This window comes from Primulina eburnea, chromosome 7 (genome assembly GCF_022965805.1).
Source record: "Primulina eburnea isolate SZY01 chromosome 7, ASM2296580v1, whole genome shotgun sequence".
Classification (NCBI taxonomy): Eukaryota; Viridiplantae; Streptophyta; class Magnoliopsida; order Lamiales; family Gesneriaceae; genus Primulina; species Primulina eburnea.
The window spans coordinates 5,631,944-5,649,715 of record NC_133107.1 but is presented as its reverse complement, the minus strand read 5'-3'; the positions used below and the strand labels follow the sequence as shown (position 1 = coordinate 5,649,715).

The following is a 17,772-nucleotide window of genomic DNA, read 5'->3' as shown; positions in this document are numbered from 1 at the left end:
GTAAAGGTAAAAAAATGACGTTTCAGAGATTTCCTAAGACACAAACAAATTATGGGGACTGCCACTGTGTTCAATTCCCAAAATGTCAAATTTCTCCCCAGAGTAGCCTTGACAAAAACAAAACAAAAAAAGAAGGAAGAAGTGCAATACTAACTAATGATTCAAAAAGTAAAAAACCAAAACTTTTACCATTCAAGTTTTATCCAAAACTCCGAGCCCATTCAAATGGTGAATTCAATACAGATAGGACCATATTCTTTTGAAAAGAAGATATGATATTCATTAGAGGTTGCCCTTTATGCTAGTAAAGCCTCAAGGTAATAGTGGTACACAATTATTACTTTCTAGAACTTTAAAGTAACAAATTGGAGAAGAAAAAGAATGGAACAAGGTCTAAGAAAAAAGATAAACTCATAAAAGCAACATCCGACTCTAGAAGCAAATGGAATCACGACAATCTTTCTCATTCCCCAGCTAATGTCCCAAGATCAAAGCAATTGCACCACATTTCCCGTATCAACAACTAAACAAGTAGATATAAACTATGATTTGCAAACTTCAAGGACCCATCTATCTGTAAAGTAAGAGAAACCATGCTCAAACCCAAGGAATGTAATGATGTGTGCAAGAGAGAGAAAGAGAGCGCACAATTTTCTTCAAATACTACACGAAGCATCATGAAACTTAACCAAAACTTTCTTTCTTCCACAATATTAATTAGTTTTAGTTTAAACATACCTTACAACATAAAAATTATAATAATTATTGTTGTACAAGAGAATACGTATAACTCCGCAATGTTATGATATTGTCCACTTTGAGTATAAACTCTAATAGATTTGTTTTTGAACTTTAACCAAAAAACCTCATGCAATAGAAATATCTTCCATCTTATTAACCCATGATTTTTTTCATGTATTTCCAATATGAAACTTTGGTTAAAGGAATTCGCCACTCAAACGAAGGACCAGCCATTATTCTCATGATCTATATCTCCCTTCAAGCCAATCCGCCCGTCCTCTCCACTTAGAGGATCATACATTCCAATCGAGGTCACTCATCTCCACTACAGTGGGGAGCACACGCCTAACGTGAAATACTTAGAGCACCACCTGTCTTGAGAGCTCATCACGAGTGTGGAACCCCCGCCTCCTTCGTTTGAGTATCCAATGATTCCATCCACATGACTCAATCTAGACCATGACTCTGATACCACTTGTTGTACACTTGAACACGCATATCTAAAAAATATTATGATATTGTCCACTTTAGGCATAAACTCTCATAGATTTGTTTTGAAACTTTACCCAAGAAACCTTATACCAATGGAGATATATTTCCATCTGATCAACTCATGATCTTCTTCATGTATTTCCAATATGATACTTTGATTGAATTGGCAACAATCCTACCCTCAAACGAAGGACCGTCATTATTCTCATGGTCTGGATCTCACCCCTCAAGCCAATATGTCCATCCTCTCCACTTGGAGAATCATATTCCAATCGAGATCACTTCTCTCCACTGTGTTGGGACTTGGGAACACACGCCTTACGTGAAATACTTGAAGCACCACCTGCCTCGAGAGCTCATCACTAGTTTACTTGAAGCCCTACATTTTTGTTTGAGTATCCGAAGATTCTACCCACAAAATCGATCTAGACCATGGCTCCGATACTACTTGTTGTACAATTGAACACACATATCTACACAATGACATGATATTGTCCACTTTTGACATAAACATCATGGATTTGTTTTGAGACTTTACCCAAAATGGCTCATACCAATGGAAATATATTTTCATCTTATTAACCCATGATCTTCTTCATGTATTTCCAATTTGAGACTTTGGTTGAATTCTCGACAATTATAATAAAAACTAAAAAGCATTTGATCAGTGACCACTGAGCTGCTTTACTACTCTGTAGTCCTCGATGGATCTTTAATAAATTTACTTAAATCTTAAAAATTATGTAAAGTGTTAAATAATGATGAATTTCACCTTTGCTTGATGTATGTCATAGTTTTTGAATGAGCACCTCCTTCCGACCTCGTCGAGCTTCCTTTTTGCGAGGCAGCTGAAATCGTTTGAACCGCAACAGAAATCGACCAGCTGATTAACAAAACACAAAATAAGATGCAGGACAATCATTATGAAAACATGTTGGTTAGTAATTGATATTGAATTAATTCCATCTCAATCTGAGCTTCAGAGTGCATTCTAGAAATGAAATGCAAGCAACTACAGGTTCAACAATAACTAGAGAAATTTAAACTTCAAAGAAAGATATAATCAAAATCAACTGAATAAAAGGGGGAAAAATAAGAAATAAATGCAAACTATTGAACTATCTGGCTCAAATTGCAGCTGCATATGTAAATGCAGGAAAATCTGTCATGAACTCTCATCCTTCAAGCATCTTTTCTAAGATGATAGTCATCAACCAGCACATTATTAAACAAAAAATCATAGGACACACAAGAGACAGAGAAACAAATCTGAAAGTTATTAAACCAATTCAAAGGGAGATTCTCAAGTTCAAACGGTACTTTAACATCACAATATCACATTCATAAAGTCAATTCATCAAACACAATGTGAATTGGGATTTTCTGGATTTTGTTTTGATGAAAAAGGGGTTTGGAGGGAGATGGAGAAGATGGATCAAAGGATGTGTGTCGAATGTATCATTTTCTGCTATGATCAACGGGAGGCCAAGGGGTAAATTTAAGGCGTATAAAGGGCTTAGACAAGGAGATCCCTTGTCTCCTTTTTTGTTTAATTTGGTAGTGGATGTGTTGGGGAGATTGATTGACAAAGTCAAGGAAAAGAATTTTATAAGGGGGATCGAGGTTGGTAGAGACATGATAGAGATATCTCACATTCACTTGCGGACGATACTCTTTTCTTTGTGAGGAATGAGGACCATATCAGGTTTTTGGTGCAAGTTGTGAGATCGTTTCGTGAAATGTCTGGATTAAAAATAAATTGGAAAAATAGTGCTTTGTTGGGTATCTACTGTTTTTTTTTATAAGAAACTAATTTTATTAGAATAATTAAAGATTACATATTATGTGCGGATGAGTATTCCGCAACAATGTTACAAGACTACTAACATAAGGAACACCTCAATGAGAGCAACATACAATACTCAAGACCATACACTGTGAACAAGGAGAAGTTCAACTGTTAGCACAACAAATTGGATGTGGTACGGAGAAATGGCCTATTAAATATTTCGGAGTGCTTTTAGGTGGAAATTCGTTACCAGCATCGTTCTGAGATCCCATTGTGGCTAAGATGTCGAAAAAATTGGCAAGTTGGAAAAAAACTTTTTGTCAAAAGGGTAAATATTAACATTGATATCATCGGTTTTAAATGCAATTCCGATATATTACATGTCTCTTTTTAGGGTGCCTAAAGGTATAGCGGAATTAATGGAGAAGACTTCAAGAAATTTTTTATGGGACGGAGCGGATGGAGATGTATATAGTCACTTGATCGCGAGGGAACATGTGCGCAAAACTAAGGAAAAAGGCGGATTGGGTGTTGGGAATATTATCTTGAGAAACAAGACCATATTGGGGAAGTGGTGGTGAAGATTTTATGCGAAAATGGGACGTTGTGGAAGAAAATCATTGTAAGTAAATATGGGTTACAAGAGAATGGGTGGGATGCAGGGTTGGCAAGAAACGTTACGTTCAGATGCCCATTGAAGTTTATTTTCCGAATATACCCGACTTTTCAGCAGTGAGTTTCAATTAAGGTGAGAGGAGGTAACAAGGCTAGATTTTGGGAAGACATGTGGTGGGGGGATTCTTCTTTTAAAGAACTTTTTCCGGCATTATTTCGGTTATCCGTGGTTCACAATTTGCCTATATTACATTTGGTCCATTTTAACAATGCCACGTCTACTTAATCCTGGGATTTTCATTTTATAAAGGCTGTGAGAGATGAGGAGCTTTTTCAGTTGTCCAAGTTATATAGAGAACTAGGTTGATTGAAAGGTAGATGATTTTCGTGTGTGGACAGGAGATTCTTTTGGTATTTTCTCAATCAAATCTTTCTTCGAGTCTTTTTCCCCAATCTCGTTTCCCCGTTTTTCATCTTTTCCATGTTATTTGGAAGGTTCCTGTTCCAAAAAAGATTCAGGTATTTTCGTGGACAGCGACTCAAAGTAAGCTACCGACTTTGGAGATGATGCAGAAAATGTGGCCCTCAATTGCTATGTGCCCAAATAGGTGTGTGTTGTGTAAATGAAACACAAACTCAGGATCATATGCTCATGCATTGTTCATTCACGGCCGGATTGTGGGCTAGAGCTTTGCAAGAGCTTGGATTGGTTTGGGTTATGCCTAAGTCAACGAGGATTTATTATCTATGGATTTAGGACAGCTAACTGGTACAAAGGAGAAGAATTTTTTGGCAAGTCGTAGTTCATTGCATATGTTGGATAGTATGGCTAGAAAGAAATCGAAAAATTTGTTATGATAAGGAGAAAACTAGAGAACATTGCTGGGAAAAAACAAGATCAAAGTTGCTATGTGGATCGACACTCATGATATTTTAAGAATGTCTCGATATTAGATATATTACGAGATTGAGCTTATGTGTATCATTAATACAACATTTATATTAAGTACTTCATGATGAAAGTGGACCACTAGTCCACTGATGTACTTATTTCTTATCATATTATTAATAAAATACCATTTCTTATAATAAAAAAAATCATCAAACACAAAAACTTGCTCATTCTTTTCTCTGCCTCAATTTGAGTGCTCAAAGTTAGACGAGCTGGTCTTTCTAAAGAATATACAGGTCAAAGCAAGAGTCAATTGTGACCTTGTTTTTATATCTGATGTTTAATCTGCCCCAGAAGTAACATCATTATTCAATAGTTACATTTTGACCCGATACACTATTATTTTTAAATTTTAAAGAACCTCCTTCCTAGACATCATTCACACATCAATTCAAACAAATTTAGTAATACTTTCTGACCCTCTAAAGCAATTGGAAGCACTCATTCATTACGACAACATGCCAAATGACAGCATATTCTACAACTTTCCTAAATTCAGTTTAGTCCAGATCACAAGTTATAAAACTTAAACAGCATTTACTTTCACTTTTAAAGGGTCTGCAATTCTGCAAGCCCGTCTTTTTGTTTTTTAATCAAAACAGATCCTCATGGACCCTGCAAATTTATTCATCTTTATCCCGTGTATGATACAGTTCGGTATGATACAATACATCTCTCATGCCTTACCATCTAAGCAACTGAAAAATCTGAAGCCATTTGTTACGGCAAGACTGTAACAGCAATACAGCTGCTGTTGATTAGCATCTTGAGACGACATCTCAGTGCTCCGCAAAATGAAGAAATATTTGGTTTGAGCAGTTTATAGCAAGGAAAGTTTAAAAATTCTCAGGTTTTGAATCCAAAACATTTCACAGGTCAACAAATGAATATAGAAACAAAATTATCACATAATCACACTTTTCTCTTTCTAATTTTTTATTAGAATTGAAACATAAATTTAACTAACTAAGTCGATCATGACACAGTACCACTTCTTACTCTATGATATCATTTCTATGCAAAATTTACTTATTATTTAAAATTTCCAAAGCAAACCAATCTCAAAATTTTCGGATAAAATTCAACACCAAAACTATGAAGGGCTATTCAAACACCGCGTAAATATTTCCCCCTATTTCCGATGATTAATTATCAAATATTTAGTAAACAAAATAATTGAATGATGCGGTACCTCCAGAGATAATATAGAACTCAAATTTCCTCAACCGTAGAGCTCAGAGGTTGAAATGACACGATTTTCTACAACAGACTCATCCACTTTGGTATTCAAAAGCTCAACAATGTCATCTAGAAATAAGTTATAATAGACCAATATAGGAGACTGGTGGTCCTAATGAATCAGAAGAAAAGGTAGACTATTACCATGTTACCATCTTGAATGTACCAATGCAGCACATCAACGATCTGCATGGTGAAACCACACAATCAGACCAGTAAACAAAATAAAAGATTCCATTTAGGAAAGTCAAGATGAACGGGTACTAATGGATCACATGAATTAGGGAGAAAACATTACTTTGAATGGGAAAAAAGTATCCCGCAGGGTTCAGGATTGCTACAACGACGCAAAGGACCGTAAAAGAGACTCGCACATGCATTTCAACAGAAAATATGGAAAGCCACATGCATGCATTCACACAAAAGCTTACTGCATATCGGGAGTAGTTTGTGCTAAAGAGAATACCAACAAAAACAGCTGCTTCTTTTTAGTGAAATAAGAACAAGTGCATTTTTCTGAGAACATATCATGAGAGCAGTGTTTTAAATGGTGGTCGAACTCGAGGCGGCCGCCGCCCTCGACCGCACCGCCTACGCATGAGACGGCTATTTTAGACGACCCAAGCTATATGAAGTTGGAGAGGCGGATCGAGGCGGTGAGCAGGCGGGCGAAGCGGCCAGTCAAGTTTTTTTTATTTTTGATTTTCACTGTCAAATCTCAACCACTAAGTCTACCACACACTGGGTGCATAAGTAGATGATTTGGAAGATTCGTTATGTTTAATCTAGTACTTGTTCTAATGATGGATAATGGATTGAATTTTAAAATTTAAACTTAGTTTTTTGGTAAAAGTATTTATATTACTTTGTTAGCATGATAGCATTAATATAATGACGAATCTTTATTAGTTATCTTGTTAGTTTGCATTTATATATTTATTTGCACATTATCTAGATGATGTTATATTGTATGAAGCTTCTTTGTGCTTAAACATTATTTAATTACACATCTTACATAAAAAATGATGACTATTTGTGATTATATTTCATGATTGTATATGATTATCTATAAAAAAATTACTTAAAAAAATTCAACCGCCTAGGCACCACCTAGGCGGCCGAGGCTGTAGGCGGTCACCGACCGTCCCGCCACCGCCTCCCCCCATTTACAATCTTGCATGAGAGCTTTAGCACCAGGCCCTAAGATGACTAAAATTATAGGTACTAAAATCATGATTTCAAACGTGCTCATTGGTAACACTAAAAATAGTTAATGATTTCTTCAAGCAATAAACATAAATCTCTCCCATAAAAGTTCCAAGAAATCAACTAACCTCTTTCAGTTTTTCTATTTTGGTGAAATGACGACCAAAGGATGTGTAGCGCATGCCATATAGAAATGGAGCAAGATAAACCTTCATCTTTTCCTGCACAAAAGACATCTACATGTAAAATACAAATCCTTTAATCCAATGAAATTTAGTTTTGGTACATGATGTAAGTAAATAAAATTTTCATCACTAGATAATCCAAACATTAGCATCTGATAAAGGATTTAATCACATCTTAAGAGAGTCTGATTCCTGCTTAAAAATACAATCTTAGAGCATTCCAGATCCTGCTTAAAAAGGAAAAGGAAAATGAAAATGAAAGAGCATTTCTGTTTCCATAATTTGTCCAGGTAACACAGTAACACCAAAACAGTTTCCAGAGTCAGATAAGCTCGAGGCAGTGTAACAAAGGCAACCTCAATGTTATTTATCCACTTAATCATCAATTTTGTTAAACTTCTATCCTCGTACTACGTTACCACAGAATATTTAACGTACAAACAATGGAAAAGAACAAAGGATTTAAGGAAATTTACTGGAATATCAGTGCATATAATTTTAATAATCCCAGAGTTGAATACTTCATATAATAATTCACAATATCGTTCCCTAGCCAAGCTGGTAACTTCTCATTACAAACTTATAAATGACAGAATGTATGACCGTTTCCAAGCTCCCGACCATATCCCCTTTTCCGCACACGTGTATATTTTATATACCTTAACATTGAACATTCTTTTCTATCCCTGAACCTATATCACAAATTATGGAAATGTTTCCTGGCCAGAGTAGTTTCATGTAGAAAACAGTTAACGGACTTAGTTCATTAAACCTAAACTAAAATTTATAGTGGTAGAGTAAAGATGATGCGAACCCAGGCATTTTCCACATCGCTTACACGATGACATCTGCTTTATGACAACATATAAGGCAGAAAAGTTTGGTGCAATACCACAATGTAACAAAAACACGGCAAAATTATACCTTCACTTAGCAAATATATATGTTAAACTTTTATCTTGCTAGTTACTAACATCTGCCCTACCCTTGATTTGTTTCATAATATAATGCAAGTTGTTTGCAGAATCTAATCAAAGTTGTTTCACATAGAAATTAGTCAACAGATTATAATTCCTTACTCTGTAAACTAAAATGAGTATTTGCAGTGTTCAATTACACAATAGTATCGGCTTATAATTACATCTAAAGAATAAAATAAGTATCCACAGACACTTAAATATTATATTGGAGAGGCTATGACTATAATTTCCAATAGCACATGAGCAAACGCCATTCTGCCTCGTCACTCAACTTCCCTATACACTGGTCAAATATGTGACCTAAATAAGCATACCTTAATACAGCCGTGAGCAATTCTATTTCCTATGCAGGTTGCGGTAAGTAGGTCTATAAACTCTCAAACTAGAGAAATCTGTGAGCTATGGAAACTATGGTAACCAGGAACCACCTCTTTACATTTGGTTGTTACCTTGTACTAATCAAGATTTCCATGTATTTGTCTTTTAAAGTTTCCAGAATATTGTTAGGCAATTGAAGGGGTAACTTGTACCGCTGCGATGCTTCTCAAAGCTACAGAATGTATAAACCAAAATATGTATCTCTTTGAGATGCTTCTTAAACATGCATTAGGTATAAACAAACTTTCGACATATTTCTCCCTACATGACCCAGCAGAAAATTTCGATCAACCTAAGTTGTGCTTACTTCAAGATACCTTCAGATGCCAGTCTTTGTTTCAATGTTTTACTCTTAACTTATATAATTTATAAAGGCTAGCAAACACCTTCAACTTCAGCCCAATCCTTGGGAGGAGAACAGTCAACAGGACTGACAGAAGGTAAGTTCCACCAAACCCTCTTTTCATCAAACTGAGCAAGGTAGTCAGAGACTAAATATTCTCAATGGACAAAGATGTATTTGCTCAAACTATTCATCCAAAGCAAACATGGGCCATGTCCTCATGAGATGCAACATTCCTAAAATATAAAGTTTAAGTAGAGAACTATAGTTGCGACTATGCCCAGCAACTTCTCATGCTGCGTCTGCCGCACCAACACACACTGCAGTCAGTGCCATATGGAAGCAGATAGAGCATAAAGTTTGACGACTCACCCTCGGCACCCACCAGATAGTCCATTTCATGCCACTGGATCAAGGTGGTCCCACAGATGTTGACTCTACAATAAGTTTCCAAATAAATGACACAACAAACTCCTTTCGGTAAGACAAAACAGAACATCATTATTCAACTTTACCAAAACTTTGCAGAGTTTTAGCCAATTATGACGAATGTGTAAATCATCAATTATGAATACTAAGAGGCATGAACAAAGAGAATAGAGAGATCAGCCTTCAATCTGTTTAACAACAAAAATAGAATTTCTGCTCAACCCTAGAGAGACAATTTTTGAAAATGCTCTCTCCCTCTCTTTTTTTTTTTTTTTTTTATAGGAAACATTATTTTATTGAAAAGAAATTTTAAAGGTCCAAACAAAAGACGCGGAAGAGTTTTCCGCGAATTAAAAGTGATCAAAACATAAAATTAAATTGTTACAAAACTCCAATCCCTAACAACATCTGAAATAGCTAGATGTCCTAGTTCTTTTAAATTCCTTGTTGACTGTGCGACTCTTAATTTCAGCATTTCCCAAAGTTTGTCCTCCGAGGTAGACGAGTCATTGAAAATTCTGTTGTTCCTCTCTAGCCATATTGTCCAGAACGTGTAATGAACAACCATGTACCAGAAAGTATCCACGATAGCCCCCTTGCCAAAACTCGGATCTATGGTGAACATATCTTTGGCCCTCCTCGGAGTAATCCAAAGAAATTTCAGCTCTTGCATCACCTTAATCCAAATATTTCTCGAGAAAGAACAATGCAGCAATAAATGATCCTGATCCTCGTCGCTGTTTTGACACAAGCAGCACCACTGTGGCCGTAGAGCACATGATGGCCATCTTCTTTGCACCGAATCAGAGGTCTGTAACTTGCCCAAAGCGACAGTCCACGAGAAAATTTGAATCTTTTGCGGGATAGGAACTTTCCAAATATGAATGTATTGATGGAAAACTGGAAAGTTATGGATAGGAAAGAATGACTCGTAAAAAGAACGAACTGAGAACAGACCCGAAGAATCTCCCAACCACACCCTTCTATCCTCCGAACCCAACTCGATAGTCACCGAATGAATGACACCCAATAAATTACCAAAATCCCCCAACTCTCTTTCATTAAGATTTCTTCTATACGCACATCCCAACGAAAATGACGACTGTCTCCTAACTCAAAAACCTCAATGAAATGACGAATAGGTTTATTGACGACGGTACAAATCGAAAACAAAGAAGGAAATCGATCTTTGAGACAAAGACTCTCCCCCCAAACGTCCTCCCAAAACCTAATGTAATTACCTCCTCTCAAAACCCACTTACTCAACAGTTGAATTGCCGGGAAGGAACGAGAAATATATTTCCAAGGGCTTCTAGAAGTCGAGGTCCTAGCCAAACCCAAATCCCATCCATTAACTTGAAGACCATAAATGCTCTTAATTACGTTCATCCACAACTGCTCCTTACCCTCCCTTCCTCGCCACCACCATTGCACCAATGTCGGACACAGATTTCTACAGATTTCGAGGCAGGAACGCTGTTTTCACGATACAGCATCTTAGTAACAAGCGTGGAAGATTTTTGGAGTTATCAAAATTTACACAACACGGAAGGAGATCAACCACCATTGTGCCAAACGGTAATAATTCAGCTGGATGGAGAAATATATCAAATGCATTGGGGAAGTTGCTGTCAGGGCAGTATCCGATGGATATAAATCAAGCAAATATAGGCTCGAATCACAGGAAGGCTATGTGTTGCAAGCAGGATGATCGGGTGTTACAAAGGAACCAATGCATAGGCCAGGGGATAAGTTCGGAAGGCAGTGGAAGACAATTTCTTAGAAAGGAATGGGATGAAGCACTGATTGTCACAAAAGGAAGGGTCAATATCTCTTGGGAAAAAATCCATGATGCACTCGGAGAAGCTACGAAGATCAAGGTAGAACTTTATCCGTTCCAAGCGAATAAGGCGGTTTGGTGGCCTAGCAATGCTGAAGAATATTCCTCTTATCTACAATTGAAGAGAGGATTCTTTAATTATGGGATTTCTTTGGATTTTGAGGCATGGAAAGATGATATTAACTCGGGGGATATTATAGAAAAATGCTGCAACAGTTGGATTAGTATATATGGGTTATCTTGGAAATTATGGACACCGGCTAATTTTAAAATCATTGGCGACTCTTGTGGGGGATTGCTGGAAATTGATGCTGATACCTTACTATATAGAGATCTTGGAGCTGCTAAAATCAAGGTCAAGGGAATTGAAGGAGGTTTCATTCATAGTAGGATGACAATACCGATGGAAGGAGGGGTTAGAGAGATAACTATCCGAGTTGAAACATTTGATTCATTGGCTTATGAAAGCTATGAAAAACAAACTTATGCACAAGTGGTGGTGAATGGCAAGAGGACCTTGGCGGGATGGGGAAACACGAATATTCAAAGAAGAATACAGCAAAATGGGATACACCATTCCGGGAACTGTAAAGGGGATCTCAATAGAGATACATCAGACAATGTAATCAATAAGGAACAAATGGGGATAGGAATTGAAGCAGATATCAGTATGGGAAAAAGGATTGAAGTGCAGGAATCGAGGAACATTTGGGAGGAAAAAAATAACTCGTCAAGTGGGAGCGGTAATTACAATAATAAGGGGGGCAAGGTTACTAAGATCTTGGCGAGAATCGTTCCGAAAGACATTTCTACATTCGGCAGCTCTTCAATCAATTCTGTGGAAGACAAAAGGATTGCGGACAAGGACAACGGGGTGGATGCTCTAAGTAACAAGAGATTATTGCCTTCGTTTGGGAATACCTATCACAGAAGAAAAAAGAAAGGAGATGTGGAAATCGAGGTGGAACCTGGCCTTCATGGTTGTATTAATCTGGGAGATTTAGGCACAAAGAAGGATATGTGTGGGCTGGATTATAGAGATGAATTTGACTACGAGGAACCACTTGATGATCTGGGCAAAGCTGATTTAGAATCACTCGAATCTGATTCGCAGGATTCAGTACAATCTACACCGTCCTTCGCATTTGAGGAAATTGTTGAGTCACTGGCGGAGTTCTTCTCATCTCCACAAGCATCAAGTTCATCGACCAAGCCACTGAAAACGGTAAACATGAATGCTAACGTGGGTCAGGTACTCTCAGATATACAATCTTCTTTTTTAAATCATTCTTTCAACCTTCATTGTCTTCTACCAGCTTCGTTTTCAGCTTTGGGCTTGTCTAGTGGGTTGCTAGGAGGGGGGATGGTGAGGGTAGATGAAAAGCCGGGAATCGAGACAGCAAATCCAGAAAGGGCTGTCATGGTAAACACAATCTGTGAGGAAGGTAAAAGGGGAGAAGATATTACAGTTGATAGAAATGGGCAAAGACTTAAGAAGTCAAATCACATGCTTAGCAGAGAACTATACAGACTTAAGTGCGGGATCAGTTATGAGAGAGGCTCAACATCAAAGGGAGCGAATGTGTCATCATGAAAATTTTTTCTTGGAATATTAGAGGAGGAGGGGCTGCTAGAAGGAGAGAAATTGTTCGAAAAGTCATACATCATGAAAATCCAGATATTGTGGTGCTACTGGAAACAAAAAGAGAAAGGGTGGAAAGAGGTTTTATCTCCATTGTGTGGAAGCATAGATTTGTGGACTGGGTGTGGTTACCGTCGGTGGGAAGTGCAGGGGGGATAGTGATAATGTGGGATCCCAGAATTGTGGAAGTTTTAAGTCACTTAATAGGCGAGTTCCCAGTGTCAATTGAGATTCGTACGCATGAAGAATCAAGCTGGTGGTTCTCAGGCATTTATGGACCGGTCAAGCCGAGACATCGGGAGGCTTTTTGGGATGAATTAGCTGAATTGCACTCAATATGCGGTGACAGGTTGTGTTTGGGAGGGGACTTTAATGTGGTTAGGAACACGGGGGAAAAGATTAATAGCCGATCTAATACCACGAGTATGACTTGCTTGGACAATTTGATTGACAAGCTACATCTAATTGATCCACCACTCCTTAATGCAAAATTTACTTGGTCTAAACTTAGGGTAGAACCAATCTGTTGTCGATTAGACAGATTCCTTATCACGAAGGGTTGGAATGACATGTTCCCAACATTTAGACAAACGGTTCTACCAAAGATTACTTCGGATCATTGCCCGGTTATATTTGATACGGTGAAAGTGAGATGGGGCCCGACTCCTTTTAGATTTGAAAATGTATGGCTGTCTCATCGGAAATTTAAGGACTTGGTTCGGCAATGGTGGAATAACACCGCTACTCGTGGTTGGGAAGGTTACAAATTCATGACTAAACTTAAAATGATCAAAGCAGAGGTTAAAAACTGGAAAAGTGTCGAATGAGGAGATGTGGGCATTAGATTTAAGGAGTTGAGCTCCAAGATTAAGCAGCTGGATGTGTTAGAAGGTAATGGATCGTGGTCTGAAACTTTAAATGACGAAAGGAAGGAGTTAAAATATGAATTGGAAAACTTGATAATCCGAAAAGCGCATATGGATAGTCAACGAGCAAAAATAAAATGGATGAAGGAAGGGGATCAGAACTCAAAAGTTTTCCACTCATTGTTGAACAACAGAAGGAGTAGAGCAACGATAGAAAAGGTGGAATTGGAGGATGGGACAGTAGTCACGGAGGATACACAAGTAGAAGAGGAGATTATAAGATTCTACAGGAATCTTTATAGGAAATCGGAAGGGGTGGAGTGGGATTTCGATGGGGTAGAGGGAGTTTTTCATGGATTGGACTGGAGTCAGATAAGTTAACTCAAGCAGAGGGGTTGGGGGAGCCATTTGCGGAGAAAGAGGTTAAAAAAACAGTGTTTGAAAGTGATGGGTGCAAAGCACCGGGACTGGATGGGTTTACGATGGCCTTCTACCAACAAAATTGGGACACGGTGAAAGAGGACGTAATGAAAGTTTTCGCTGAATTTTTTGAAAAAAAAATTGTCAACGGCATTACTAGCGAAACTTACATTTGTCTAATCCCGAAGAAAAAAAATGTTATCAGGATCAACGATTTTAGACCAATTAGTTTGATTACAAGCTTGTACAAAATCTTGGCAAAGGTTTTGGCTAACAGATTGAAGATGATCTTGAGTTTTACCATTGCCGAGAACCCATGTGCCTTTATTAGGGGAAGACAGATTCTGGACTGTTGTCTGATTGCGAATGAGGTGGTCGAGGTGTATAGGAAAAATAAAAAAAAAGGTTGGGTGTTTAAAGTTGATTTGGAGAAGGCTTATGATAATGTTGATTGGAAGTTCTTGGATTATGTTTTGGGAAAAAAAGGCTTCGGGGAGAGATGGAGGAGGTGGATCAAGGGGTGCGTTTCTAATGTCTCTTTTTCGATATTCATTAATGGAAGACCACGAGGTAAAATCAAAGGGGAAAGAGGACTTAGACAGGGAGATCCATTATCTCCTTTTCTTTTTAATCTGGTTGTGGATGGGCTAGGAAGGATGATTGACAAGGCAAAGGAAGATAAGTCTGTAGTAGGACTTGATGTTGGTAGACAAAAAATACAAATTTCGCAATTCCAATTTGCGGATGACACTTTTTTTTTTGCAAAGTCAAAGGAACATTTGTTGGTAATTGTGGATATCCTCAATAACTTTGGAAGTCACTCGGGATTAAGGATAAATTGGGATAAAAGTGAATTGATGGGAGTTAATAGATCGGATGATGAAGTTGAGGAATTAGCAGTTGATATTGGATGTAAAAAAGGAAGATGGCCGATTAGATATTTGGGGATTCCGCCTGGGAGGCAACCCGAGGGCGTTGGAATTTTGGGAACGGGTACTCTCCAAAATGACAAAAAAATTGGCAAGTTGGAAAAAGTCTTTCCTATCAAGAGGAGGACGGCTTACATTGATCAAGGCAGTTTTGTGTGCAATGCCATCTTATTATATGTCGTTATTCTTGGTACCTAATCATGTGGCACTTAGGATGGAAAAAATAATGAGGAACTTTCTTTGGGATGGAGCCGATGGGAATAAGCATTGCCATGTAGTTGGATGGGAACAAGTGTGTAAACCAAAAGATAGGGGAGGATTGGGACTCGGAAATATTTGTCTGCGAAACAGATCACTACTTGGAAAATGGTGGTGGAGAGGGTCGGTGGAAAGAGAGACCTTATGGAAAAAGGTTATTAGCAGTCTTTATGGGTTTCAAGATAACGGATGGGATTTGGGGTTGGGGGAGAGATCAACGTTCAGAAGTCCTTGGAAATGCATTTCTCGATCATTCCTGGCTTTTCATCTGTTGGTTAGGGGAGTGTTCAGAGAGGGCAACATTATTCGCTTTTGGGAGGATGAGTGGGTGGGGGAGTTTCATTCAAAGAGCGTTTCCCTTCTTTGTTCAGTAGTTCTACTGCCATTAACAACCCAATCCGTTGTTTTGCTTCTTTGGATAGTAGAATCGGTAGCTCCGCTATTAGTTGGGATTTGGGTTTTAGAAGGAATTTCAATGAGATAGAGGAAAGTGAGTTTGAAGCGTTGTTAGGGGTCTTAGAAACGGTGAGGGTTCAGCGAGGGGTGGGGGACTTCAGATTGTGGTTTGGGGATTCCTCGGGTTTGTTTTCTGTTCGGTCTTTTTACAATTCATTCTTCACAATTACAAATACCCAGTCATTTCCATTCATTCGCAATATTTGGAATGTACATGTTCTAACAAAGATTCAAGTTTTCTCGTGGTTAGTGGCATTGGGGAAATTACAGACTTGCGACTCTGTGCAAAGAAGGTGGCCGGCCTGTGCTTTAAGCCCGAATTGGTGTAGTCTATGCCGAAAGAACGAAGAGAGTCAAGATCATTTGCTACTACATTGCTCATTCTCATATAGCATTTGGCTACCCGAAGAAGGCAGAAGATATGCTCGTAAGTGAACCAAGCTAGCAAGCAAGGAGAAGACATTCGAGATTTTGGTCTATGATTGTTCAGTGCACGTTTTGGTCGTTATGGTTGGAACGAAACGCAAGAATTTTCGAAGAAAAGTCGGAGTCTCTAGAAAACGTTTGGGGAAAAATAAAATTAAGGGTTGCAAGCTGGTTGATAGTAGTGCCGGATTACAAACATCTTACAATCTCGGACTAGATTCCGGACTGGAAATATGTTTGGTCTTAGTAACAGTCGTGTAATATTGTAATATTTCTTTAGTTCGCGGATTGCTTATCCGCTAATGTAATCCTTAATACTTAAATAAAATTATGTTTTCTTTCAAAAAAAAAGCCTTCAATCTTGAACAACTACCTTCCATTTCATCGTCTGGATGAGAAGATCATTCCCGCATACTGCTTTGGCATCTTCAATGCTGCCTCCATTATCCAATTTCTTTAGTGCACCACGTATAGCCTGCAGTGACACCAAAATTTAACTTCCATTAAGATTAGTCAGTATATTTCGAGAACACCTTAAGTACATACCTGTACTGAACCCTCCACCTTCCCCAATGTAATATGTTCTGCGGCAGATCTTGAAGAATAACCATGAGTTGATGGTCCTTTATGCCTTCTCTTAATTTGGTCAATGGTAATTGAAGATGAAATATCTTTCATCATAGAGGATATTCTGCAAACATAAAATAAATGAAAATAGAGAGTTACAATTTACAGAAAACTCTAATACTATGGCCATGTACCCCTGGATGTTTACATACCCTAGTAAACAAGTAGACCATGGCCAGGGTTCACATAGGGGGAGAGAGAGAAATAGAGGAGGGGTATAAACACATGTAAGGAATAAGTAACACCTTTTTTTCGTATCAGCATCGAGAATCAAAGAACTGTATATCCTCTTCTCAGGCTTAAACTTCTGGCATTTCTCATATTCGACGTCACCTCTTTCCCCCCTGCTAGACTTCGCTGGTTCAGAATCAGCACCGTAGAAAGTGGCAAACAATTTACCACCTAAAGATGTGTCACTATCAATAGTGTTGGATTGATTCTGCTTGACATGAGAACATCTGTTAGAAGACACTTTCTGCTTTTTAAAAGACCCCTGTTGAGGAAATTTTTCCAGTCTCTTTCTAGAAAGATCACCAAGATTTGAATTAAAGGACATCTTTTCCACCCCTTCTGGTGGTTTTACAGCATTTCTCTTCCCAGCATAATTTTCCAAAGCAGAACTGCTTCCCTTCGACAGAAGCTTCGTCTTGCTGGACTCCAATGGAAGCTGTTTCTTGATCTTTTGCTGAACGCCCGGGAATTTTATATGGTTCCTGGTAGGGGTCGCTAACTGAGGATTGATATCATGTTTTCTGATTCAAAAAATATAATTAGGTGAAGCGTACACAATTAAGAATAAACCAGATGATAAAGGGGGTATGGCACTCACAAGCAATATATTAATATACGGTTAGGAATCAGTCCCTCCCAAGCTCTTTGCACTAGGTTTCGTGACATATCCACATCCTTTTCAAAAGCAATTTTCCTGTCAAGCATCCAACCTAAGAAAATGATATAAT

General features: G+C 38.1%; 1 protein-coding gene and 1 long non-coding RNA gene across 3 annotated transcripts in view; one reads left to right on the top strand and one right to left on the bottom strand.

Moving 5' to 3' along the window:
* Nucleotides 1-17,772, bottom strand: part of LOC140836914 (protein ENHANCED DOWNY MILDEW 2) — a 30,188-nt gene that overhangs the window by 2,021 nt on the left and 10,395 nt on the right. For both annotated transcript variants that reach the window (XM_073202790.1, XM_073202791.1), the window contains exons 9-15: nt 17,643-17,738; nt 17,059-17,565; nt 16,733-16,877; nt 16,560-16,661; nt 7,163-7,255; nt 5,973-6,014; nt 2,006-2,116 (exon numbers count right to left, since the gene is read on the bottom strand). In XM_073202790.1, the coding sequence (XP_073058891.1) occupies nt 2,006-2,116; nt 5,973-6,014; nt 7,163-7,255; nt 16,560-16,661; nt 16,733-16,877; nt 17,059-17,565; nt 17,643-17,738 (1,096 nt within the window). The remainder of the gene's footprint in view (nt 1-2,005; nt 2,117-5,972; nt 6,015-7,162; nt 7,256-16,559; nt 16,662-16,732; nt 16,878-17,058; nt 17,566-17,642; nt 17,739-17,772) is intronic.
* Nucleotides 2,123-5,173, top strand: LOC140836915 (uncharacterized). The gene is made up of 2 exons (XR_012119184.1): nt 2,123-2,601; nt 5,028-5,173. It is a non-coding gene; the product is annotated as an uncharacterized lncRNA (long non-coding RNA).